The 27,552-nt window shown below is 36.2% G+C and overlaps 1 protein-coding gene across 1 annotated transcript; it reads right to left on the bottom strand.

Annotated features, from left to right (window-relative positions):
* Window positions 1-715: 715 nt before the first annotated feature.
* On the bottom strand, window positions 716-27,489 carry LOC113230146 (protein pigeon). Its single transcript, XM_026463935.1, has 14 exons — window positions 27,429-27,489; window positions 26,855-27,277; window positions 24,147-24,286; window positions 22,368-22,499; window positions 21,926-22,099; window positions 20,595-20,775; window positions 19,330-19,634; window positions 16,925-17,104; window positions 16,260-16,460; window positions 11,524-11,688; window positions 9,794-10,017; window positions 6,566-6,780; window positions 3,991-4,203; window positions 716-2,447 (listed from the first exon to the last, which is right to left on the bottom strand). The coding sequence occupies exons 1-14, from the start codon at window positions 27,487-27,489 to the stop codon at window positions 2,302-2,304; spliced, it is 2,760 nt and encodes a 919-aa protein (XP_026319720.1). The 3' UTR covers window positions 716-2,301.
* Between the last annotated feature and the right edge of the window lie 63 nt (window positions 27,490-27,552).

Below are 27,552 nucleotides of genomic sequence, written 5' to 3' on the forward strand. Positions count from 1 at the left end.
ATGGAATGTTCAGTTACAAAGCCGATCCATATTTTGTGCTTATCATTGGCTAACTTAAACTACGCAAGTTGGTTTTATACTAAAATACGAAACCGTATATAAAACACGTTTAGTAAGTGTCTTTGCGTAGCTGGTAGAGAAAATGCTAATGTATTTCCTTCTCTAGCCAGCTCTATCAAACAACAACAAACATTTTTGCTAATATCATAAAATAAGAAAAATACTAAAACGATACCTTACTTTTTAACTCGTATCTTATAAAGAGTGATTATTCAGGAAGACGGCAAAACTTTGTAAATTGGATGCATTTATTTAGAATCGGTAAAAGCCAGTGAGTAAATATGAAGTAAATGGCTCAGTCGCAGAATGTCCACTTCGCAAAATTTCTACCGCACGCAAAAAGTCCACTTCTCAGAATGTCCCTTTTTCGCCAATTGTACGTACATACACTTCGTTTAGTATCAGAGAACGGTGAGAAACGTTGAAAAAAAATTGTTTTAAATTTATATAATAAGGCAAATTATGAGTTAATAAACGAAATAAGATTATTTACGTTTATTTTCCTGAGTAACCTCATATTTATTGTTTTGAATGTTACCAATACACAAACTCATAATTTGCCTTATATATATTTAAAACAATTTATTTTTAATTTTTCCCACCTTTCTATGATAGTAAAAGGAGTGTATGTACAATTGGCGAAAAAGGGACATTCTGCCAAAGGAACATTTTGCGAAAGGGACATTCTGAGAAATGGACTTTTTGCGTGCGGTAGACATTTTTCGAAGTGGACGACATTCTGCGACTGAACGAAGAAAATGTCATATAAAATCAGCCTGCAAAATTTGTATATACAATCCATTTTCTGCATTTCAGTAAATTTGTGCTTTAAAATACGAGTTTAAGACAGTAAGGCGACGAAATAACAAGACAACGGAATGCAACAATCAACATGAGATCTCTTACATATGTAGCAATTCAAAAAAAGACTTCTACATTTTATGTACCACCATTATCATGTACGTACTATACTAAAAGTAAATGGAAACCGTAATCCCTTACTGTAAGCAAATGATGTGTATATAGGTTTATTTGTAAAATACTAACAACCTCACCGGATTATAATTACTAACATCATAAAGAATAACTTTTGCTTCGCTTCATAATTCATCGTACTTTACTTTCATACAAAAATATTTAAATAGGTCACATTTAGCAGCGATACAAACGTGATGCAGTCGCTAATAGTCTGCCTTTACACACTAGCGCGATTTTAAGCTGCCAAGATGCAATCGCCTATAAATCCCAAGTGTAGCCATGCGCTGCTAAAGGTCGCCGTGTATAACCACTGTAAATGGTGATAACTGTGTAAAGCGCGGGAGCGCGGGTCGGGCTTCGTCGGCCAGGGAGGACGCTTGCATTTTTGAAGTTACTACCCTGGGGTCTGCAATACGATTACTGTCAAATAAGAAATACTCCACCAAATCAAAGGGCAATGTCAAGTATGAAGCTTCATTCGCATCATGCCTCTTTTAGGTCTATTAGGTCGAGTAATACTTATTTGACAGTAATTGTTTTCGACCGAGAACGGAAGTAGACACCCAGATACAGATGTAAAAAGTGGCAGATAGTATAACAATTTGTTACCTTTATTTTTGGTAAATTTATTATGTTTCATAAGAAGTCATCGAGCAGAATTTGTTGTTTGTTTTGTTAATAATATAGTCCTGTGAGGTTGTTAGAATTTTACAAATCACCTGTATAGGCAACACTTTTTTTTTTCATAAATAGAACTAGAATACTTTGTGCCAATATCAAAGGGTAAGAAAATTGGCGAAAATTGATCAGGAGATCTAAGATTGGAAAGGAATGAATACTATAAGAAAAATTATGATTTGAAAATAAATATAATAATTTACACGAAATATATAGATATATAGATGTTTTGTAGAAATGATAAGCGACATTTCGAAAAAACTTTCAGGTGAGCATGTTTTTGGTTTTCACGATTGTTTGAAAATATTTACGACCTGTTTTAAATTCCATTTTAAAACTTAAACTTAATTAAAACCAAAATTGAATTTTAAAACGGGACGTAAATATTTTAAACCAGTCGTTAAAACCTAACATACCATGCCTAACCTGACATGCTCCCCTGAAAATTTTTCGAAATGTCGCTTACGCCTTTTGTACAAAACATCGAGACGATATAAGAACTAAATTTTTTCAATAAAATTGAGTGGTCAAAAATTAGACATAAAAATGTGCCTTATTCAAAAACATTTAGATTCACATAGGAAATTATGATATATCCTGCTGCACAGAAGCTAATGTAGCTTCGATGATTAGATTGAAGTCTAGCTCATTAAGGCTTGCCTTCGCCGTAAGAAGGTCCAAGAATGTGTCCAATGGAGAAAGACGTTCGCCTGAGGGTAGGGCAGCTATCCCTGGGCAGAAAAGGAAGTTTCATTATCAAAACTTACCAAGTAGAAGCAGAGAGACTCACACATCGGTTTCCACAAGTCGATAAGTTTTATCTACCGCAATCCAAAGTTACGTAAGAATTGCGCTGCGATAAGCGCAGGCCATACCGCGAACGAAACTTAGGAAATGAAACGGTTGGTCGACCGTGACCATGGGACCTGTAAAGGGCCCGAAACGTCGGTTTGTTTGAAAAAACAAATATACGCGATTTAAATCCGGAAAAATAGTTTCATTTCCTATGTGTAACAATCGCGAAAACCTAAGACCTCGATAAGCTAACTTAGCTCACGTATCCAGGGAATTTTTTCATACCTTGGTTCACACAGCGAACGAAGCTAAACGAGTTACCTAAACTAAGCCAACGATCCCGCTAGCTATGTAAAATATGTCGCCCTTCTGAACCCAACTGACCTGTGTGTACTTATCCGTATATTCCAAAAATATTCTGTATTTATTGTAATAAAGATAATATCTTACTATGGGGGGCTGTTCCATTCGGTGATGTGGAAAAAACAGCAAAATATCTAATTACAAAACAAACGGAATTACATTTTATCGGTAATTAAATATTAATTATGTGATTTTGCAATTTTCGTCCATTATAGCAAAGCTCAAGTTAAACTTAAAGTTAAAAACTTAAAGTTGGTCGTTTTGAAGTGAAACAATTGACGACACCCGTCGATTGTTTCGAATTCGGGCTGGCCAATCGGAGTGCAGTTGTCGCAGAATAGTTTTCAAACAAATTAAATGACATTTTGTCTCTATTTCTGGTTATATACTCGATGACGTGAGCTAAGCTAAGTTAGCCAGCTTCGTTCGCGGTGTGACTTGCGCTTTAAGGGATTACTACTACTACACTGCTCTTAACTTTTAGTAGAATACCAAGTACAAAATCCTGGCATTGACACTCTTATCAACACACAAGTAAGATGATTTCAAATTGGCATACTTGGGCCCTGTTCAGTAGCACCTTGTAGAACGGTGCTGCAAATTTATGTCGTCTTAATTTTACCGACCAGTCTTTAAGTGGCCTTGGCATGTCAGAATATGTGTGATAAACCTCCCCGTGACAATATTTAATTCAGTTGATAAATCTAAGTTAGCTTATTTGGTAATTACATTGTTACACATTTTGTAGAATAAGGACTACGATATAAAATTGCGTATATAGCTATCTTTGTCGTTTAATCATTGCCGCGAAAATCATGAAACAAAAAATGTCTTTTCATTTCGTTTGTCGCGCTCAATTTTTACGTTGATAAAATTACTATGCAAATGTTTTTAAATCAGCTGCAACCTTGCAGACATGTTTGGCACTGTGTTAATCTTTTGAAGTCATTGGTTGCCGGCCCTCGTGATGACATAAAAATATGACGTCACGGTACTCGCCATGTTCGCTATTGTGATAAAATTTTAAAATTTCGGTTTATCACTCGAATTTGACAGCTAAATGTAGATATAATAGCTTTATCGCGGTGGCACACTACGGGGCTGGCGTGTACTAACCAGCAGTATCTCTAACGGGCCGATGCCTCGTCTGCTCGAGGTGCCCCCCCGCGCCCCCGCCGCTGAGCAGCGTGGCGGCGTGGTCCCGGGCCCGGAGCCCCAGCGCCGCCTTGCTGGGCCACGCCGCCAGCGCGCGCCGGGCGCGGCCTTCGCCCACCAGCTGGATCAGCCGCAGCTTGTTGTTCACCGTCGTTTTGTTGTCGTCGTCTTTGGCTGCGACGAGCAGGAAATACTCACACTAGCATTAGTCATGCAACGGAAGTGTCATAACCAATGATCGGAATTGAGGAAGAAGGCAAAAACAATCCACAAAATTATCAAAAAAATTATTTATATGTACCAAACGGTTCCTAAAGTCTAACCTAAGAGGTTTAAAGGTCTAAGAGATCGGCAAAAAAACCAACATATAAATATCTCTGAAGTTACATAACATTATAAGTTTTGAAAGTAAAACAAGAGTGAGAAACACTTTTAAACTTTAAACTGCCATATCTCGAAAGTGACTGGATGTGCATTGGATCCTTTTTGTTTAACTACGTCCAATTTAACTAAACTAAATAATAACGTGGACATTCCCTTTATACGGATTTTTGCTATGGTAATAGAAGTAATACAAGATTATTATGTTACGCAAAGAAAGTAACGTCTTGCCACGAGATCGGTTCAAGCCATAACCAGTTAAAAAACCGAGTACGCAGGGATGCGCTTTCGGCTCGGTGGAAATAGCCGAAGGTGAAAGGCAGCCTTATCATGGCCTTACTTATTTATTTATTCAAAAGTAACAGCTAGTCAGCAATTACATTTATTATAAATTCTTAATAATAATATAATCGCTACACATTCTACAAATACCGGGACTTCTCGGAACTAACCAGTTATATTTGAATATGCGTGTTATTCATTGAAATTTAAGTACATTGGCGACAAATCAATACTTTCTATTAAGTATTTGCTAGAAATTATTGGCTCAAAAAATAATATTGTAGTGGTATTTCTATAGATACTTACGATTTTAAATACTTTAGCTATTTAAAAAATAAACATTAGACTATCAACATTTGGAACATTTAGAAAATAAACAGCAAAAAAAGAAATTTTATACGCGTTAATGACGAAGTGGGTATGTCCATTCTAAGAAAACGTTCATACTTTAGATAGATTAACACCTTCAATTCCGATCACTGGTTATAACGGAAACAAATGTCAAAGATTGCGTAAACAACACTAGAATTCCATGTTAGATTGTTCGTCCAGGGAAGTATTTCCATATGACAATGAAAGTCGAAAAAACCCAATACAAAAGATCTATGACAAAGCCAAAAATGAGGGTCCAGCGGTTGGAGTTCCACCACAACGTTTATTTTAATTCGTTTGTGGTGAGAGTGTCGACCGAACGTCTGTCGACCTTCATGAAGGAGGAATTTTGGCCGAAGGGTGTCATGTGCCGGTTACCTGACACCAGATTGCGCCACACGTTCGCCGACAAATGCATTTCGTGTAGATAAGTTACAAATAGTGTTTTATTATATTGTACGTATGTTAGTCCTTAAGGTGTATTATATGGGTCATGTGGCTGACTCGATCTGTAGCTCAGTTCGTAGAGCAATGGCCCTGTTTGGCATACAGACGCAGGTTCGAGTCTTGACAGATATATTATTATATATGTATGTATGTATTATTTATTTTCTTGTTGTAATTTCTGTTTGTAGTGACTTGGATTTTAATAGGTTGTTGTTTTTTTTATAATATCAAGTGACGAGACTAAAAGGTCGTGCGCCAGATGGTAAGCCAAACGCCTATCCATAACTAACACTGTTTTTGCTTTGTACATAATTAATTAAATTTCATTGTATGTTATTCATTATTGTGGTTTATTATAAATTGGCCTTAATTAATTGTTATTAATTTTCAATAATCAGATCATTATTTTTAGTTATAATGTTTTTAGTTATGTCATGTGATTGTGACCATACGGAATGCTACACTATTCTATTGGGATGGTCCTGTAAAAATAGCCGTATCAATGAAATAAATAAATAAAGTAAAAAATAAAATAACTGTGCCTGAGGGGCACTACCACAGCGCCCGTCCCCCTGAGACACAAGTTGACAAGTCCCATGTGCCTGTAATTTCACCAGCACCTTTACCCTTCAAAACCGGAACACAGTAATGCTGACGTTACTGGTTAGCGGCAGAAATAGGTAAGGTGGCAGTACTTCCCTGGACAAACTCTTTCACAAGGACCTTTACTGGTACTACAACTGTTGTGTTACAAATGTTAAATAAATAAATAGAAATTGTCCTATTAATTATCATCAACTCATTTATATGTTCCACTGACGGGTACGGGACTCCCTCAGGTGAGAGTTTAGGACACAGTCCCCCCACGCTGGTTCAATACGGGTTGGGGATCTTCTTCGCCGTGCAGGATCCTTTCCGACGTTTACCTTCTCCGAAAAGCTCATGGTAAACATGGAATTAAATTTCTCACATAAATTCCGAAAAACTCGCTGCTTCGAACCCGAATTCAAACCCACGGCCTATTCGACTATCACAGCCTATTCACAATACTCACAAGCAATGATAGCCTTGACTACATCAATCTGCAACTCCAGCACGCTGCGATGCACATGTTGCACGAAGGTGTGGAAGGGCAGTGCACGGTATCCGAGGTAAGTGAAGAAAGAACTAAAGCCTTGTGGCAGAGGGAACGCAGCTGACTCTGTGGCTAAATAATATTGCTCGAGAACTTTGAAAAGGATGAACGCGTGTGCCGGCTCCATTTCATCGCTAGAAAAAAGAAAACTCAATGATTATAATATTATTTATTGATTTATTGACGGGTCTAATACAAAAACCACGAAAAAAATGTCCCAAGTAAACCTATTTTAACGTAGTGACATGTAAAGGAATATGAAAAAGCTAAAACGTTGAATTTAAATTGTAATGTCATCGCAGTACTGTCTAATTTTGCTTGCTTCGCTGTCAGTCGAACAAACGAAGACTAAAGCGTGAATGACGCTCTGTATACGATTTTAACGCCCAATAAGTTTGGACACTTTTTAGCGCGGACCCGACGTCCATATAATTGTAAGTCAATGGATTTATCATTATTTTTTATAGCTTAATAGCGTATACTGTTTGCGATTAAAACTTAATTTCATATGAATAGTTAGTGTGACGGTTGCTGTTCCATTATATTACGTAGGCTCGCCACGGACCCCCGGCATTCATTACACGAACCCCTTAGGCCATGGACCACAGGTTAAGAAACACTGGCCTAGAGACAGTTTGCTTCTTAACTGAGAGTTCGTACCTATGAAGTTAAATTTATTAATATTTAGTAGCAACACCTCTCGCATATGGAAAATGTTCACAAAATCTCCAACCACTGGTACTGGTGGTAAGTTTTACTTACCCCGACATAAGGACAAAGTTGTCGCGGCACACGTCAAATATTGGTAGATAATTGATTTCTTTTTTGTTTTTATGTATATTTTTATTTGAAATTTAACCTGACGTAAACAATAGGAATTAAATGTATATTCTTCAATAATGTGTAAATACCGAGTTCTTAGGTTTTCGCGATTGTTACACATAGGAAATGAAACTATTTTTCCGGATTTAAATCGCGTATATTTGTTTTTTCAAACAAACCGACGTTTCGGGCCCTTTACGGGTCTCATGGTCACGGTTACTTGAGGTGGTACAGTCTTCAACCAGTTATGTCTAATATTAATGCAAACCACCCTATTTTTTCACTATAGTTACAATAGTTATTAATAAAATACCTTATTTTTAATTTTACAAAGAAAACATTCCAATTTACGCTACATTAAGTTTTACAAATTATTTATTGAATGAAATCAAGTTTAATTTATTATTAATTATTAATAGAAATTAGAATAAACTAAAAATGGGACCTGTAAAGGGCCCGAAACGTCGGTTTGTTTGAAAAAACAAATATACGCGATTTAAAACCGGAAAAATAGTTTCATTTCCAATGTGTAAATAGTTTATTATTTTAATTATGTTGTTTTTAAGTGAGACAATTCGGCTGTAATTGGCTCATATACTAGTCTTATATAATCATAATAATGCATGTAAATGTTAAGTATGTTAAGCTGTTGCTGAAACAATAAATAAAGGTGTGTGTACAGCAAAGAGACTTCATGCATTTTCCAATAGTAGTGAACCTTCTTCGACGTGCAACCACGGACTTGTATATTAAACTGGACCGCGCACTAACTTAATAAAACGAGCCGAGTGAAAGGCTTCAGAGTAGTAATGTGTCTCTTTCTAATAGGGTGTTCATTTATTTTTCAGCCAGCCATATTGTTTGTAACTTTTTAATTTTTACTGAAAATTTGGCCGCTTATGGATGACCAAAACTACTAATATTATTTCATAATACAAATTAGTATACTTATTTGATATGCTACTGCATAATAGAAGGTTTTATTGTTGATATGTTTTTTGTATTATTACAGTGAAAGCATTTATTTAGCAATTTAAAAAAGTTAATAGACTCACACTACCTAAAATGATTTTATTTAGCGTTGGCAACTTGTTAGACAAGGACAGACCACTACTTCGATCTATCTCACATGCTTCTGTTTTATACTTAAAACAAATCTTAACATAACTCCGTAAGGTGTAAATTTGTAATATTGGTATATCGAAGTGCGCGATCCAATTTATGAAATATATAATTTTTTTTTATAATTTACGCCCAAACCGTTGGTGTGTTTGAAAAACAAATATACGCCATTTAAATCCGGAAAAATGAATTTCATTTCCTATGTGTAACAATCGCGAAAACCTAAGAATTCGATATTTAAATTTTAGGTTAAAAAAGATAACTTTACAAGGACAGCCTTTAAACTTTAACTTATTACTAGTTATCACTTAAGATAGGTTATTACTTGGTGTATACTCGGCATATTGGCTTGGTGCAGCAAACGAACAGCTTAGCTACAGATGAAGACTGAAAATCAGTACTGCTGAAGTCTTCAAACCTTGTTGTCCACATCACTCAATTGTATTGTAATTTTTAAGTTCGTTGAATGTAACGACGTTTGACCACCATGATATTCAATCATTTTCGTGAAATTACTCCACTACTTTGTTATAATTATTAATATAAAGATCGAAAACTAAGAAAAAAATTTAGATTTTCTCAATAGCTGTAACTCAATTTTATTTTCTATTAGTTTTTAAGTATTGTATTTCCTATGTTTTGTGGAGAAATTGTCTTTGGCGAGAGATAATGCTACATAAAACGTTCACAAACTTACGTAACTTACAAAGTAAAGTCATAGGTTTCGCCACAGGTCGAACCGTAGACCTTTCAATTGAAAAGCAACTGTTTTTCCACTAAACTACCACCGCTCTTAAGAAAAGGAAAACATAACCAATTCCATCAATATGAAAAGTAATCAAAATTGCATATATATCCCTTTTTTATAAATGTAAAAAAAAATATAAATGAAAATATTACCATAATATGACTACAACAACGGTGACGATGAGAAACCATAATAAAAACAACACACATAAAAATTATGATGACCAAACAAAAAAGTTGAAAACTATCGAAACCATAAAGAAAATTTAAGAACGTTTCAAAAAAGTTTTCAACTACACAAAACAAACTCAAAAACCAACAACATGAAACACAAAGAAAGCCTAATAAATAAGCAAAACACACCATTATCCTAAAAACAAAAAACACGCCAAAAAAAAATAAAAAAAAGCGAAAAGTGAACACAAGATACTCCTCAATTCATTATGTTAACCATACATGAAAGTGAAGCCACGTTGCTGATTGTGCGCAGGAGTAGCGGCGAGTGCTCGGCAGATGGCTCTGCACAAGGCTCGTGACGCGTCCAACTGCGCTGACGCCCAGCGTGTAGCCAAGGCGTGGACGCCGCTCTCCACGCCTCGCCCACCCGTCCCACCGGTGGGACCTGACCCGGTTTGGTTTGACGTCTCACGCATGAGATGTACGCTCACTTCGCGTAGGTTCTGTGGTTTATTAATGTGTCAGTGCAAGGTAAATGCTATTAACCTTTGTATATGCAGAAGATACATTTTGTTTCCAAATATAAAACTACTTACTACAAACAGACTCAACATCCTAAAGGTCCTAAAAGACTACCCACGCCTTGTGGTGGATTTATTTCGATGCGATTTTCAAACGAATGGATTCTATAGAATAATAATAATTCTTTCGAACCAAAAATATCATTTATATAATAATAATAATAAATTTCTTTATTTCCTCCACAAAAATTAGGTATACCCGGTGAACAATAATAGGTCATATGAGATAATCTTAGAATAATAACGCATAGAATGATAGTTTCATATCAAACGAACTGTCACAAGTGAGGCAAAAATCAAATTCATGTAGGTAATTTTAATTAATCTAGATTAGCTAAGTTACCTAAGCTTACCTAACTTACCTGGTCACATAGTACCCTAACTAGGAAGAGCGGGGTCTCCTAGCACAAGCAATTAGTTTGCTTAAAAGGAGTTCCCCTGCAAACTTGCTGTAAACTAGGTTTAAGAAAACGTAAATAAACACTTTTTATTTTTTATTTTATTTTTTTATGTAGGCTAGTTTTAGTAGTAGGTTAATTTTCGGTTTTAGTGAATATTAATATAAAAATACAATGAATGTGAATGGAATGTGATGTTATTATCTATTTTATGTTTGTCTGACGTATTTTTACACTCATTTACCGCACATTTCGTCATTTTTAGCTAAAATTCTGGAGCTGTTCGCGGTGCAAGTTGACCTTGAGCACTGAAGGCCCATCCGCTCCTGTAGGCCCTTTGGGGGCGCTTCAATTTGCCTCACTTAGCGTGTACGGACTAGGTTTCTATGCGTTATTATTCTAAGGAGATATATATATGTATATAAGGAGATAATTAATATATATATATATATATATATATATAACAATAAGGTAAATCGAATCGTCTACATCAGAAAGCAATAAACATGTTGTAATAATATCATTAAATTATAACAAAACTTTAGTGGTAACTATTTTTGCCCTCGATTAAGGACGTTAATAGGTTTAAACCCGATTTAAACAAAAAAAAACCATTAACATTAGACATTAACAAAGCGCCGGGTTAAAACCGTGAAATCACCGTCAATTCGAGACTGCTTTGTTTTGCATTGAGCCTTGACGCGACTTTGCCGGCGACCTTATAAGTGACGACCGCATTAGATTTAATTTTTTTAAATTTCGTATTTCGAAAAACAAATGCCGAGTTGTGTCGTAAAATTATACCTTCCATAAACTTTACTGCACGTCACTATTGACAATAATGGATGTACATACATCAATTACCTCTTTCAACGTAGTTATGAATTAATAAGAAACTTGATGAGCGGACAAACGTCAAAACGGCCATCATAGCGTGCCGGTACTTTGGTCAGGAGAGCAACGACGTTTAATTTAGAGTTAATTAACAAAGATTCTCTCAAGTATACGATTGAAATTTAATAACACTTACCGCGGCAATAACATGCTCTTGTTTGCTAGCAGTACAAACGTCGACTTCAAAGAACGGCAGCAGCTCCTGCCCAGTGCCGATGGAGGATCGCCGCTGCGGAGCCGAAATTGACGGGGCAGAAGCGGTGGGGGACATCGGCGTACTGCACCGTGACAGTGCCTCGGGCTGGTTAGATACGAACGGTAAAGTTAGAGATGACACTGTGTCGCTACAGTTGCGTAGTAATTATTAGAGTGTCAGATAACCACACCGACACTTGGCCTCTAATTACGATTTCCCTGTACTATGAGTACCTGACCAACAGAACTAACTAACCCGGAACATCCAGATCAGGACTAATTCAGAAGGGTTATAGTCTGTTTTTTGAAGAGGGAGTAAAATGACATTTGTAGGGTTGCCAGTTTTTATAAAAATTTTAATGTATGTAATTTTAAATGTAGGTTGATTTTTATAAATTAAAATTTATACTATTCGGTTTTTGACCGATGATGACTTTATTAAAGCCCTTTTCAGGGCTGCAAAAAAATAGTTTTTTTTTTCATAATAATAATAATGTACACACTGAACTTAGCCCCGCACTAGAGAAACCCTGTGTCGCGGGTGCTATGGACACGCATATAGACAACCACAAATTACACCCAAACTGACGAGAGAAACAAATATAGGCCATACAAATATTTCTTCCGGCCCGGGAGTCGAACCTGGGACTTTTGCGTGGCAGTCCGGCTAGGTAACCGTTCGGCCACAGAGGGCAGTTAAATTATTAAGTTATAATGACTGAATTGTGAATATTACGACGTTCTAATGATTAGTAATTCCGTTATTGCCTTCTTTATTCTTATTTTGACAGTTAGCTAATTAGTATCAATTTTTATTCATATACAGTCTGTTTTTTTTTAGTTTTTTAACCGATTTCAAAAAAAGGAGGTTATCAATTCGACTGTATTTTTTTTCGTACGTATGTCACGCGATAACTCTATAAAATTTGTGAACCAATTTTGATGATTCTTTTTTGGTGTTGTTGGAAAGAGGATACCTCCGAAGTGGTCCCACTTAAAGAAGACAATATTCCACCTCTAAGGGTGGCAAAGTACGACGTGAATGACTTTTGAGGTCGGTTTTTTAGTACTCTGTACTGATTATTTATTTATTTATCTGTACTGATTGTTTCTCGCAAATGTGATAAAAAACATTGTATGCCATACGAGTGGTACAAAAATTACAAACATTTGGGCCATTTAAACCATTTAACCGACTTCAAAAAAAGGAGGAAGTTCTCATTTCGAGCGTATGATTTTTTTTGTATGTATGTTACGCGATAACTCCGGTATTTGTGCACCGATTTTCATGATTCTCTTTTTGTTGGGGAGAGTATAGTGCCATTTAATTTTGAAGAAAATCATCCACCTCTAAGAGTGGATGTTCAATAGCGCCTAGATTTTATTATAAGGAGTAATTATTTTAATGGTTGATTTTGCTATTCTCTAATTCAAGGCGTTTTTCTCTCAATATACTTTGACTAGTGAGAACCGATTTTTTATTATCTCCTGTGTCAAGTTCCGTATAGTGGCGAATTAGGGGATGAGTCCGGGTTTGCGCACTTTCCGGTAACCGATTTCAAAAAAATTTGGCAAATACTTTTGAGGTCGGTTTTTTTACTACTCTGTACTGTGATTATCAAGTCTCAGTTCGTAATTGCCCACTTGCCGCCCTTGCAATTTGTGTCGCAATTAGGAAATTTTTTATATTCGTATACTGTTATAATGTATAGCCAGGTCGGTTAAGAGGACTTTGGGTCAAGTGATTTTGAACTCTAGGCAGAACAAATAAAATGTTATAAAAATTTTGAAGTACACTAAACTTGTATTATAACATATGACTACAGCGCTAAACTGTTTAGGAGTTAACACGTTCACAGTGCATGACTCCACCTGGAGCCGCAAATTGGCTTCAACCATAAGTCCACGCCATAGGTATCCATGGAATTGCAATTACATACTTACTACTTCAATGTCAAATGCTTTGGTTGGACTTGTAGATCAAAGCATTTTGAATTGGGTAGTCTTTTATAGATGTAATTTTTCATAATTAACAAAATAATTTGGATATTTTATAGCTATACATCGAGTAAAATAAAAGCCAAATATTCCTGGTAACTCATAAGTGATACATCACTAATAAATATCAAATCTCGTTTGCACTGAAATATAGACAGCGCCAACAACTGACCTGTGAGTACGTCTCCGTATATTCCAAAAATATTCTGTATATATTGTAATAAAAATAATCTCTCTAACAATGGCGTCCTGTTTCATTCGGTGGTGTAGGGAAAAACAGCAAAACACCTAATTATAAAACAAACGGAATCAAATTTCATCAGTAATTAAATACGTAATTTTGCAATTTTTCGTCCATTATAGCAAAGCTCAAGTTAACTAGTCGATTTGGAGTGAAACAAATGACGACACCCGTCAATTGTTTCGAATTCGGGCTGGCCAATCAGAGCGCAGTAGTTACAGTAATGATATGGCAGAATAGTTTTCAAACAAATTAAATGACATTTCGTCTCTATTTCTGGTTAAATACTCGATGTAGGTTTATAATTAAAGATTAAGAGACAAAACTAACACTATTTCACACAAATTCCGGTGGACTTACGAGTTCATTTCGGCCTTTATATGGGGGAATGAAAGTGTTAAGGCTTCAAGTCCCTCTTCCCCCGGTGTTCCTCTTACCCCACCTGACCCTATTCGTTATTTAGGTGGCCGTATCAAGAGCCAAAGAATTTCTTCATCACTGCGACAAGTAATTAACCTATTGTAATGACTATAAAGTGGACCAATGATTTAGTGCCTGGAAGAAATTGCTATCTGGCAATAATAGCTGCCATACCCTGCCTTTTTTGTTTTATATTTGTCGTGTGCAATATTTGTATTGTAATTGAATTTGTCTGCGACAGTACCATCTCTACTGTCTTTACGAAGACATCGTGAGAATACTACATTAGTGTTGTAACTCAAAATATGTGAAATTCAAGATTATCTATACTATTTTGCTGGATGTAAAATTTATTTCTCTACCCGTCAATAAAACTGTTGTTCGAATATTGTAAGAAATAATTAAATTAGATATATACTTAACTCAAAATGACGCAAACTTTTTGTTACTTAGTTCCGGACAAAACATGCCTTACTCAAAAATATAAAATTATTTTTTCCTTTTTATTTTTAAATATATTTGACAAGTAGGAAATTGTTTAGACGTCTGTTAAAAACTTTTAACTACACATACATTTAAAAAAATTTCACGCCAAGTAAGTAATTTTTTATCGATTCTGAAAAAATACATTTTTCGAGTTAATACATTATTGTATTAACAGTGCGATATTGTAATTTTTTTAAGTTTATTGAATGTCACTATGTTTGACCACAATGATATTAAATTATTTTTTTTAAATTCATCCACTATAGTCCATTTCAATAGGGATGATTCCGATGACGTTTGAAATTTGAAGTTTCTAGAGATGTAGTGATGTTAAATTGCATGAAAAAAAAACGATTTAAATTATCGAGATAATTTGTAACGAAGAGGGAATCGATTTACAGAAAATAATTTAAGAACAACTAATGAACAAAGTAATGGTGTAAATATCTATGGATAAGTATTTCGTTTTACACTTTAAGTAATTAGGGTAATTTATGTTGTGTCTATCCCTAAAAACTATGCAACCAAACAAAACGTCAACAATAAAGCATAAAATCAACAGCAACGAAACGGAATTTGAACAATTACTCCAAAAAGATCACGCAAAACAAAAACCCGCTAACAAGGTATGTAAATGTCTCGTATTGACACGAGTCATACAAAAGCCGACTCGATTTATCGATTCTATGGTGTAAATCTCTATGGATAAATAATCAGTTATACGCGTCAAGCAGTTGGGGTTATTTATTATTTCATTTTCTATCTACATAATATACCACAATTTTTACTTAAAAATTACGTCTACAACAAATGTTGTTTGATTTTGGTACATTATAACAAATTTACTATTTATTTTTGTAACCTGGTTGACAGATTAGTTATAAGTCGTATGCGTGGAACGTAAAAATTAGAAGTGTCACAGAACTCATCCCTATTGAAATGGATTATAGTTTGTTATAATTATTAACACAAAAGATGGATGCAGCTGTGTTCCGGAGGTTCACTGAGTTGCATGTTCTACGTGTGAGTCAGTGAATCATCTGGGTGGCTGGTTTCGTCCTGTTTCTTATATTTGTAACTAATTACTAGGTATTATTTTTGTGATTGTGTACTAATCCTAATACTAACATAGGTATAAGGTGTCATGTTACTAACTTACAAACTCGTATGGACTACATTGTCGGAAATAAATGATTTTTATTTATTTTTATTTAAAGGTCGAAAAAATTCCTTCGATCCGGCTGGATTCGAACCAGCGTCGGACGATGTGACCTCCTTACATCGTCATCCCACCTTTTTATCGCCATTTCTCTGCTTCCTGGCAACTCGTTTTTAAATTTTGAATCGTTCTTTAATAATTTCTTGGCGTCGCATTCAGATTTTGTTTTTCTTCTTGAAGATGTTCTTTTTTTTGTTACGGCCTCTTTTTTCTCTTTACTAACAACTTTTTTTGCCCAATTGGCCATATTGTTTCGAAATTTCTTCACTATGGTATTTTCTCTACAGCACAGGAATAGGGGTAGCCCACTTACCTGATAGCAGTATAAGCTGACTCTTAACTTGTCAAGCACCGCTTGTGGCGTCAAGCGGTTGCGCGGAGGAGTATTCAACGCGGTCCAAAGCCGCGTCCACACGTCCTCCACGAACTGGCACACACGCTGTCGTGCTGCCAGCACCACTGCACTGCTGTTCCATAACTTCTCCATACACACAGACACGCACAAATCGCGAACCTGTGCACGCAAATCGTACCCCTGATATAATGAAAGCAATAAGGGTGCTGGTGAAATTATAGAAACATCAGACTTGTCAACGTCATGTCTCATGGTGACGGGCTAAGTGGCAGTACCCTTCAGATATTTGCAATTTAAAGCTCTCGTAACTTATCATTCATTCCCGTGTGCCTGTAATTTCACCAGGACCCTTATCCTTCCAAACTTAACAGCAGTAATGCGTACATTACTGCTTGGTGGCAAAAATAGTTAAGGTGGTACTTTCTGGACGAACTCTATCACAAGAGCTTTACTGCTACAAAATTCTAAACTCGGCAAACACGCTGCCGTGTATCTAAATGGGCCGACACTATTTTGACATTGTTACGCATAAATCACCATCAGGCATTGCTCTTTGGTGACCTTTACATACGTAACATAACACATTATACAGTACTTAGATAATTACCCTATTACGAAATTACCTTAACGTCAGCGAACTTAAGGTGCATGGTAAAAGGCAGCATCCGCATCAAAGGCATCGCAGTATTGGGCAACGCGCGTCGTGTAACAGCGAAAGTGGCGCCCACTAGGTACTCCTGCATGCAGCGCTGCACGTCGCCCGACACGCACGTCCGTTGGTTCACGCATAGCCACGATATCAGCTGGCGAATAAAACAAGGTACACTTTCATTAACATTTTTTTTTATAACATCAAGTGATAGGACGAACAAGTCGTGCACCTGATGGTAAGCTCGCGCCTGTCCATAACAGTTGCAGTGCCACTCAGAGCTTTAAACCGCAAAGATCTGAGGGGCACTGCCACGGCGCCCGACACCCTGAGACATAAGTTGACAAGTCCCATGTGTCTGTAATTTCACCGGCACCCTCACCCTTCAAAACCGGAACACAGTAATGCTAACATTACTGCTTGGCGGCAGAAATAGGTAAGATGGCAGTAATTCCCTAGACGAACTCTTTCACAAGGGGCTCTATTGCTACTAAATATACATGTAGCAAAATATTTGTTATATTTATTCCGCAATAATGTTCGAGTCATGATTGCTCTCATATGTTATATAGTGTTCTTAAAATCTGTGAACTAATTCGGAGTCATCAACATCATTATTAGTGTTGCAACGAATAGTATTTCGCCGTATTAGTATAATTAGTATAATAGTATTTCTTCAGGCCGAATACCGATTATTCGGCCTGATTAATTAATTTACGAAAATTGGCGCGCAAACCGCATCCCAGCAAAGCTAGCTATACATACATATATATACAAGTTAAATTAAATCAGTAATGATGCATTTTGTAAAAAGAAACAAAAAAGCGAATATTATTTTCAAGTTTACAATTTAAATTTATGACATCTTAACCAAGAAAGTAATTGTTTATTTCACTTCAGTTTGATTAACTTTCAAAAACTTAATTTTATTTTCATTTGCAAATAATAAGCACTAGGTTGATTTTGTTAGCGTTTATTTAATCATGACTTCATGACAAAATTATAAAATAAGTAGGTAGGGTTCATTTTATTTGTTACCTTGTTTTGATCTCATAGAAGTTACTATTTGTGATAATTTACTATATCTTCTTATTTTTAGGTATTCGGCCGAATAGATATTTTATTTTCGGTATTCGGCCGAATAGCAAAAAATAGGCCGAATAAGCCGAATACCGAATAGTAACCGAATATTTGTTGCAACTCTAATCATTATAACTTATTATAGGTTCCACTATTGGACACGGATCTTCTCTAAGAGCCGAATCAATAAATTAATTATTAATTACTGGTTATTAATTTTTAATTCGCATCATCATTATCAACCCATCAACCGATTACACACGTTTTCCGAGGGTTATGAAACTTCTTTGACGAGCAGGTATCACCACGATCTTTTCCTCCACCGAAAATAAATTCGAACATAAATTCCGAGAAACTCTGAGGTGCGAGACCGGATTCGAACCCACGGCTTGAGAGCCGGTAGATCAAACAATTAGGCTACCACGGCTTATTATTTATTAGTTAATTCATTATCAATGAATTAACTAATTATACAATATTGTCATTGAAAATGAATACAAAAGTTATTTGTTATGCAAGACTGCAAAGTTGTTGTTTGACGCGAGTGATTGTTATGAAACGTGATTAGCGAGGGTTTCAAGGCACTAGACGCAAATCAACTTTGCAGAAGAGCGAAACACACAACTTTTCACTTCACTATAGCGAAGAAAATGGTAGATGAAAGAAAAAAACTATAAAACCTTTTTTAATGAAAAGAAAAAGTTTATCTTCGGATGCGTTCTGAATTTACACCTCATCAATTCTCTTTTACTTTTTGATTAAGTGATTATTGAAATTATTTTTTGTTCTTCGACGAATTAAAATAATTTACTAAACATAATTCGTTGTCATTGTTAATTTAATGTCAATAATAATATACGGTAACGACGAATCGCATAGTTGAACGTGTCATTATCTTTTTTTTTCATCGAAAGAAAAAGTTAGGTGCACCACAGATCATCGGCAAGTTCGAATTTCTAAAACCTTTTCCACGTTAGCGTGCAAAAAACGCTTTTGCACGTAGATTTGTAATGGGAAAGAAAGCCTTTCCGAGCTAGTGAGGTGTAAACAAAATTATCATTGTCAATTTAATGTGAACAATAATAAGAATTAAATACACCAACGAATTTATATTACATAAACAATGTATGACAAATCGCGTACTTGAACGTGTCACTATGTTCATTTTTTCATCGAAAGAAAAAGTTACGTGCACCACAGTCCATCCTCAAGTTCCAATGTAAAATATCTTTGCCACGCTAGCGTGGAAGAAAACGTTTTTGGGTCCGAGCTAGCAAAAAATAATCAAACAAACCTCACCTCTTCAGCCAAATCTAAATTCCCTTCATGTTGAATCAAGTAATGTATTACGGCCAACTTGTTTTCCACAGAGTTGTTATTCTTAAAAGTCATAATCAAATCTTTCTCAGCTACATTCATAGTGACAACATCAAGTGTGTTCAAGTCGACCATAGCATGGGCTCCCCAGCCGAGAATGGGAGCTAGGGAAGGACCGCTGTTGCTGTCTTCGGCTGCTATGACGATATGGCAGCACGGTTCATGGTGAACACTTATGTCGATGAGGTGCGTGTATAGCATAGGAATGTTTACCAGCAGGTGGTTATCTGTTGGAAAATAAGATCATATCAATGCTGGAAAGGTAAAACGTCTTACGTGCATTTGAAAAATATTTTAATTTTTTTTTAAGAAAAAAATCATAACCCTAATTTTATTTGCTATATGGAATAGCTAATGCTTGAGTAGCAGTAGAGTTCCTTGTGAAAGAGATTGTCTATTTCTGCCGCCAAGCAGTAACATGAGCGTTACTGCGTTCCGGTTTGGAAGGGTAAGGGTGCTGGTGAAATTACAGGCACATGAGATTTGTCAACTGATGTCTCAGTGTGACGGGCGTAGTGTCAGTGCCCCTAAGATCTTCGCGATGTAAAGCTCTGAGTGGCACTGCAACTGCTATGGATAGACATGTCGCTTACCACCAGGCGCACGTCTTGTTCGTCCCATCACTTGGTACTTTAAAAAATTCCGTATTTATCGGAAGAAAAGGAAATTATACTAAAATAGTAATTCATTCATACACTATACTTTTCGCCCTTTTCCCATACCATGGAATAGGCAGAGACAACAGTACGCGTCGGTTAAAAGTACTCTTGACATGCAGCTTGATTTTGATTGCCTCTTCCGATTGGAAACTGCGTCTTTTCCGAGTCGAGGCGCATAATTGCGATTCACAACTGGCCGATCGGAAACTTTTGACATTTCTAATCAGAACAATAGGTGATTTAACTCACAAATTAGAAAGATATAGTAGGAATAGGTTCATCTTCTCGCTCAGAAACCCTTCTGATTTCGAGACTACCCGATCAGCTCAATACCGATTTGAATCAAAATCAGGACGCTGGCCCTTGTGTCTATAATTTTACCAGCAGCCTTACTTTCAAAACCGGAACGCAATAATGCCTACATTACTGCTTAGTGGCAGAAATAGAAATGGTGCCAAACTTTTTTTTAAAAAGCAAATGAAGTAAACAATAGCACTTAGAACTAAAATGTAAACAAGAAAAACTTACCCTCATAAAGAGTGTAAGAAGGCCGTAATGACTTTGCCAAGGCCCAAGGGAGATCAGGCACAACGCTATGTACCACCACGCCATGTTGCAATAGAGTTATAGAGTAGGCGAAGTTAACGCCGGAGTCTTTCAAGTCCGCGCTGTCTTCTAGAACTAAGGAGGTGGTCGAATCATCCAGAGGCTAAAAGAATTAAAGATATAGTTGAGTAATTTTCTGATTGCATCACGATATTTTCTTTCACCAATGGCGAAACGAATACTTAACGAACATTCAAAAACATCACCCTCAACAATAAAGTGACTTAATTCGAAACTGACAAAATAGATTTTAAAAAAACTTACATAGTACCAATCTTATGTACCGTTTGACTGGAGAAAAAAAGTATAACAAAAGTATACAAATGTAATCAAAAACGATATCGTCGCTTATATTATTATATGTATATTTCACAGGAGAGGAATTTAGCGTTGTTACTTTGTTATTTCAATGGCAGACTTTCGGTTTTGCACAGTAAGCATTAATTTATGTTGTCTACGGACTGATAACAATAGATTCCCGTTAATTTGTTTGCCACAACATTTAAACGAATTTGATTTGGCGACTAAATCACTAAAATGGAGACTCATAATCAAATGCTAGTTACGTAATTGCACTATCCCCGACAACATATTAGATTTTATTTAACGATTTCCCGCTGTAGCATAAAGGTTATCACTATGAGCGCTGGATGAGGAGGTCCCGGATTCGATTCCCGCTAGGACCAATTTGGGAAATGAACTTATCCAAATTGGTTCTGATCAAGGTATTACCTACTTCTAGACCAGGTCATTGGTTTGGTTGTCCAATACATTACATTAATGCTCTGGCCACACAGAGGCGGCCGCAGAAGCGTTCCCGACGCGGCCGCCGCGCGTTTCGGTGTGGCAGAGTTCATTGAACTCATACATTACAAAAATTCCCGTGGCCGGAACGCTTCCGCTGCCGACTCTGTGTGGTCTGAGCATTACGGCCTATTTTTCGCACCTAAATCGCGAATATTTATTATTTTCAAACAAACAAACGTTCAGGGTTTTTACAGCTCCCATGGTCACGGCTCCTAGCTGACTGTTATTTAATTTTTTCTTATTTCGTATGTTTTTGTTTTAAATTTCTTTCGTCAGTTCTATAAAACGGATAATTTTTAATTACGCCATTATATAATTGAGAGTGCAAAATTTATGCAACGTGGACACTACACCAAAGGGGTCGACCTCTTGTTTGAAAAGCAACCGTTTTCCCGCTAGGTTACCACCGGTCTACCAATTCACAATAGTAGTGTAAAAAAACTCACTTTGTAAAGATAATGGTGACAAATGCAAAGCAACCCGCGCTGATCACAGATGATCTGCAGATCGAGGCTGCAGTCGTGGACTCTCAGAGGCAATGGCGCGTCTTCGTACGCACCGCATGCGGCACCGCCGCCTGCGCCCGATGGTAAGTGAGGCAGACTCAAAGGAATGTTTAGCTGTATGGTGAAATATCAATTTAGTATGATTCGTAAAATCTTGTATGGAATATTGTAGTCATGTTTGGGACGATTCAACCCGGCGTCAGAGTGCTCTGGGCTCAAGCCAAGACAATTTAAAGCAAGAACTTGTACGTGATGGCACGCCTCCGGAGCCTCGAACACTAGTTTAGACGGGACTTTAAGACTGTTGCATTACGGGCGATATTCGATATTGAACTAAAAATACTGAAATATAAAATTATTTATTACTATGATGTAAACATACCACAGTCTCGTGCGGTAGATCTGCGTGAAACTGCAGCGCAGAAAGCATCGGCGTCATCTCCGACGGTGACTTGACTTCCTCGCCCTCCGCGAAGCTCTTTGTTGGCTCGCGGTAGTGAATGTAGTACAGTACCTGGGTAAGCCCAATGATTATTTATTTATTTATTCATGGAATTATAAATTACAGCCAATTAAAGGTATCGCTTATAATGACATAATGACTAAACAATGAGCACATAGGAAGTGGTCACAGCAAATAAAATTAATATGTAACAAATACGCTTAACTTAAAATAATATACATGATATTTTTTTATTCGGCATGGCATTTTAAAACTCGTTCTCGAATAAAACTGAGAAATGCTAAATTCACGTGTTACGCTCATTTCAGTGTATTCAAAACTTTAAAACGCTCCCCTGTAAACTTGGCAATTACGACATACGATACTTTACGTAAGAGAGGTCGATATATATAGAGAATATAATATATATATATATATGTAATGTAAGTCATATATATTCCAATACCTGCGCCACGAAATGATCACCCATTAAACAAACACACAAGTTTATGCTTTAATGAGTTCGAATTAGAATTGAATATGTCAATATTAAGTTCACTCCTGCTCAACACATCGTTCAAACTCTTGCAAGCCCTATAAAGAAAACTGTTTTGTCCATATTTAGTCCCCGCCAGGGGAACTGCAACAGGACGGTAGTATCTCATTAAACGCAACACTACTCAGTAATTCGGGACATTCGACATCGCCGTTTATGATGTTTGACAAATACACTAAATCAGCAATATTCCGGCGAGTAATATGAAGCACTACGTGTTGACCCTTGTAGAGACGTAGATAATCGATTGAATTAAAAGACTTGCCCAGTTTATAACAATATACATTTTCATAAATTTTTCCAGGACTCGTTCAATTCTTATATATAAGTTGATAATCATGATTAACAGCGATGGTGGCATAGTGGGAAAATGGTTGCTTCTGAATGGAGAGGTCGATGGTTCGAATCCTTGTGACAGCATGTTCCAAAACTTGCAGTTTGCAAGTTATGCACATTTATGATTAGTATTTTTTTTTATAACATCAAGTGACGGGACGAACAGTCGTGCGTCTGATGGTAAGCTACACGCCTGTCCACGACAATTACAGTGCCACTCAGAGCTTTAAACTGCAAAGATCACTGCTGCCGTCACCCTGAGACTTAAGTTGACAAGTCCCATGTGCCTGTAATTTCACCAGTACCTTTACCCTTCAAAACCGGAGCACAGTAATGCTGACATTACCGCTAGGCGGCAAAAATAGGTAAGGTAGTAGCAACACATCTCGCTAGAGGTAAAGAAAAACATCGTAATAAAACCTACGTGTCGAAGAAGGTTCACAACTGTGTGACTACGGACTAAACCCTCTTTTTAGAGGAAAACGGCAGTGGGATATATAATGGGTTAATAATGAACTGTTTAAAAATATTTTGGCTTATTGAATGTTAAGAAGTCTATACAACCTCAAAGGGCTTTGGTTAATCAACAAAAAAAAGGCCCTCCTTTTTTTTGTTATTAAAAGTGTCCCTACACTTACGGGGAATCCCCCCTAACAGTCAGTGTTGAATCAAAATCAATAGAATTTTACAAAACAGTTTTAAAAGACCTTTTGCCATAGCGCCACTGTGAGAAATCTATGAAATGTATTATTCACTCCGCAGAAATAGTTTTAGTTTATCTCTAAATTGTATCCAGTTTTGATAACAGAACACAAAAAGTCAGTTACCTGGTTAACACAGTCCCACTGTGCCCAAGAGAAAACCTTGACAATGGTCTCAGGCTCAGGGTACACACCATCGAAGCCCCATTTCTCTGTGCCATCGTCACACTCATTCAGGAACATTGGAGTGCGGTAGATTTTTATACCTTCAACACGGACAAATGCAATTATGTACAATTCGCGTTAACGGAAATTTAATTTGTTTTATGTGCCTCTTTCTTATTTAACCCTTGATAAGTTCGACAGCTGGGGTTTTCTTACTACGCCATAGTACACCATGCTGGCCTGATATTTAAGGATAACTGCTTCTCAATTCAGAGGGCAATGGTCACATGCCTGTGGCAGCATGCCACAGCACCAACGACTTTAATTGCTGACTTTTGTACAGTTGTACAATGAAGTTACAATACTTCTCACTGATGGTAAAAAGAAAAGAAACATTGTGATCTGCATGTTGAAGATTGTTTTATGGGATGGAATGAACAAATTGTGCGCCTGGTGGAAAGCTACACGCCTGCCCATTGCAATTGCAGTGCCACTCAGAGCTTTAAATCACAAAGATCTGAGGAATACTGCCGCTGTGCATGTCACCCTGAGGCACAAGCTGACAAGTCCCATGTGCCAGTAATTTCATCCACCCTTGTCCTTTAAAACCGGAATGCAGTAATGCATTACTACCTTCTTTTTTGTTTGTAGTGAAAATGAAAATAAAAAAATTTAGGTCTGCTGAGCACATTTGAAGAGCTCTTAAATGTTATACTGTTTCAATATGCATTACGCTATCTATAGAAAAATTAAGGAATGCATAATGTGCTTAGGCTATGGAAACAAAGGACATATTATGTTGACATATACAAATCAGACGTTATATGTATACGATGCATTTTGACGTTGAAAACATAAGCATGTTAATATCTTTGTTTAACTATTGCGTGACGTCTTAAGCCAAAAGAGATAGGATTACATTGGTCTATGTCAAACCCGGGAATCGAAAATACGGAACGTCATCATAAATGCCAACTGTGTCCATTTCGCAGTACATGAGGTACATAATACGGTTGTCAAAGGGAAGTACATCAAATGTCAAAACAAATGTTTTTTCAGGTGTTTTATTGAATTATTCGTATGTATTGTAATAAAATGGACAAAAATATTGACAGTGAGAACAATAAAGTATAAATAAAAATTCGTCGCTGCAACGTTATGGAATGTGGCATTAGAAAAAGCGAAAATCGACCGAAAATAATATTGCACAGGCACGTGTTATTTTTCTGTCTATAAATCACACAAAAGCCCACATATCTCGTGTAATTAGACATATTTAAGTAGTTTATTCATAAATCTTGCCAAATTTTGCGTTGATTTTTTCAGATTGCCTGTTTGTTTATATATTTTGATGATTGTTGTTAACAATTATTTTGAGATGGTGTTGTTCTTGGAAGCGTACATATTATCGATATTCTGTTATTAAAATAATTCACTACGAGATTTTTATTATTATTATTTTTACTATTTCAAGTTTATCTACAAATCAAAAAAGAAAAAGGATGGTTGCAAATCATTGGAGTGCCGAATATAAACATTGAATCAAAACCACCATCAATTATTAGCTTCATTTTAAAGAGTCAAATTTTAACCTAACTTTGAATATAAGTAGACACTAACTACTTTCATTTATTTCCAAAATTAAATGGAAGTATTAAAGATTTACTTAAATCAGTCACTGATATTAATTCTATACCAAAACTTAAATACAAAAAAGCTTACACTATTTGGAAACCGTTCAAAAATTTCTCTATGAAAATATGAATTTTGAGGTTGGAAATGTATAGAAGATCTCCAGATTTACATTTCAAAGTTTTATCTTTTTTTATATACTCTCAAATTTGAGAGTATATAAAAAAAGTGAGTTTGCACAGAAAAAATGTAATTACATTTTTTCTGTGCAAACTCACTTTTCGTAATATTTGAGTATTTGTAAATGCAAAACAATAATAAAAAATTTCCTGTGACATTCCGGGATATTCCCATTTAACCTAAAATATTTCCAAATCGAATATTGATCTACTTTAATTAAATGTTTGCATGTTGATAATGACTTATCGATAGAATGGTATGACACTAAAGAAATCCACCATTTGTTCGTTCAATTTTTGTTTAGGTATGCATCTTTACTCCTTAGTTAGGGCAGCTCCTTTCTTTTATTTTTTTCCCATCCTCTAAAATAATGTGTCTCTGTTTTTCCGTGTAAATTGCTTTTCATAAACAGATTGGGATCACAATTTTTTTGCAGTTGTCTGTGTTTAACTGGAGGTGCAATATTTCTTAGGGTCGTATTCCAGGACTCTACTCAATGCTCAAGTCAAGATTTGAGCAGACTTGAGTATGATTTCAAGCACTGGAAATACGACCCTAATGGCAAGGACTTGAGTATGATTTTCAGTGCTCACTGCAATACTCAAGTCCTGGCTTGAGTATTGAGTAGAGTTCTGGAATACAACCCTTAGTTTATTGTAATTGTTACACATTGGTAATGAAACTAGTTCTGGATCTAAATTCGTGTATATTTGTTTTTCAAACAATCCAATGTTTTGAGCGCTCTACAGGTTCCATGGTCACTGCTCTATGTTTGCAGCAGACACTGATATGGTCCAAACAAGACTTAGATCTGATAACAGTTTCATTTCCAATGTACGTATGTATGTTTTACTCACATTCCAAATGCTTGAAAAGGATAAACCGATCATTCCTAATACCAGGACTGTATTTATTACTCTTTCCATATACATATTGTACCATTATTTGCTTGGTTGAGCCCTCCTCAATTGCCACAGGTTCACTGGGTTTGTCTGGCAGTAGACATAGTAAATATGGGCAATATAACGCTTCCAATGTCCCACAATCTTCATTAGGAAGTTGTTTAACAACATAAACCAGTAATGTGTGGGAAGCGTTAACTGAAGCCTGAATAATATTAAGGTTCTCATTAAAATTGTACAAAGTAGTCAATGTCTTTGTCTTGTTGGTGTATAGGCCTATGTTTAAGACTTCTTTGGTGTCTTTTGTGGAAACCCATGACAGAAGCTGAGTACCATCCTGCTCTTGTCCTAGCAAACGCCATTCGCGCGCTGTTATTTCTGTAATAGCAAGTTCACAATTATTGTCAATATTTTGTTTTAAGTATGGCAATCATTAACAAGTACTTTTTTTACATTAAATATTAGAGACAGTAAACAGAAAGTAATCTAAAGCAATATTTGTAATAAAGAAATTGGAACAAACACTTACCGTCATCAGTCAGAGATTGTAATATACCGCATAACTTTACCGCTATGTTCTGCACAGCCATTGTAAATTAATAAAATTGTACAATTCACCTGTTTTTCACATAATATTTCACCACAGATGTTTT

This window comes from Hyposmocoma kahamanoa, unplaced genomic scaffold, assembly GCF_003589595.1.
Source record: "Hyposmocoma kahamanoa isolate Upper Pololo Valley unplaced genomic scaffold, ASM358959v1 63, whole genome shotgun sequence".
In the NCBI taxonomy this organism is placed as follows: domain Eukaryota; kingdom Metazoa; phylum Arthropoda; class Insecta; order Lepidoptera; family Cosmopterigidae; genus Hyposmocoma; species Hyposmocoma kahamanoa.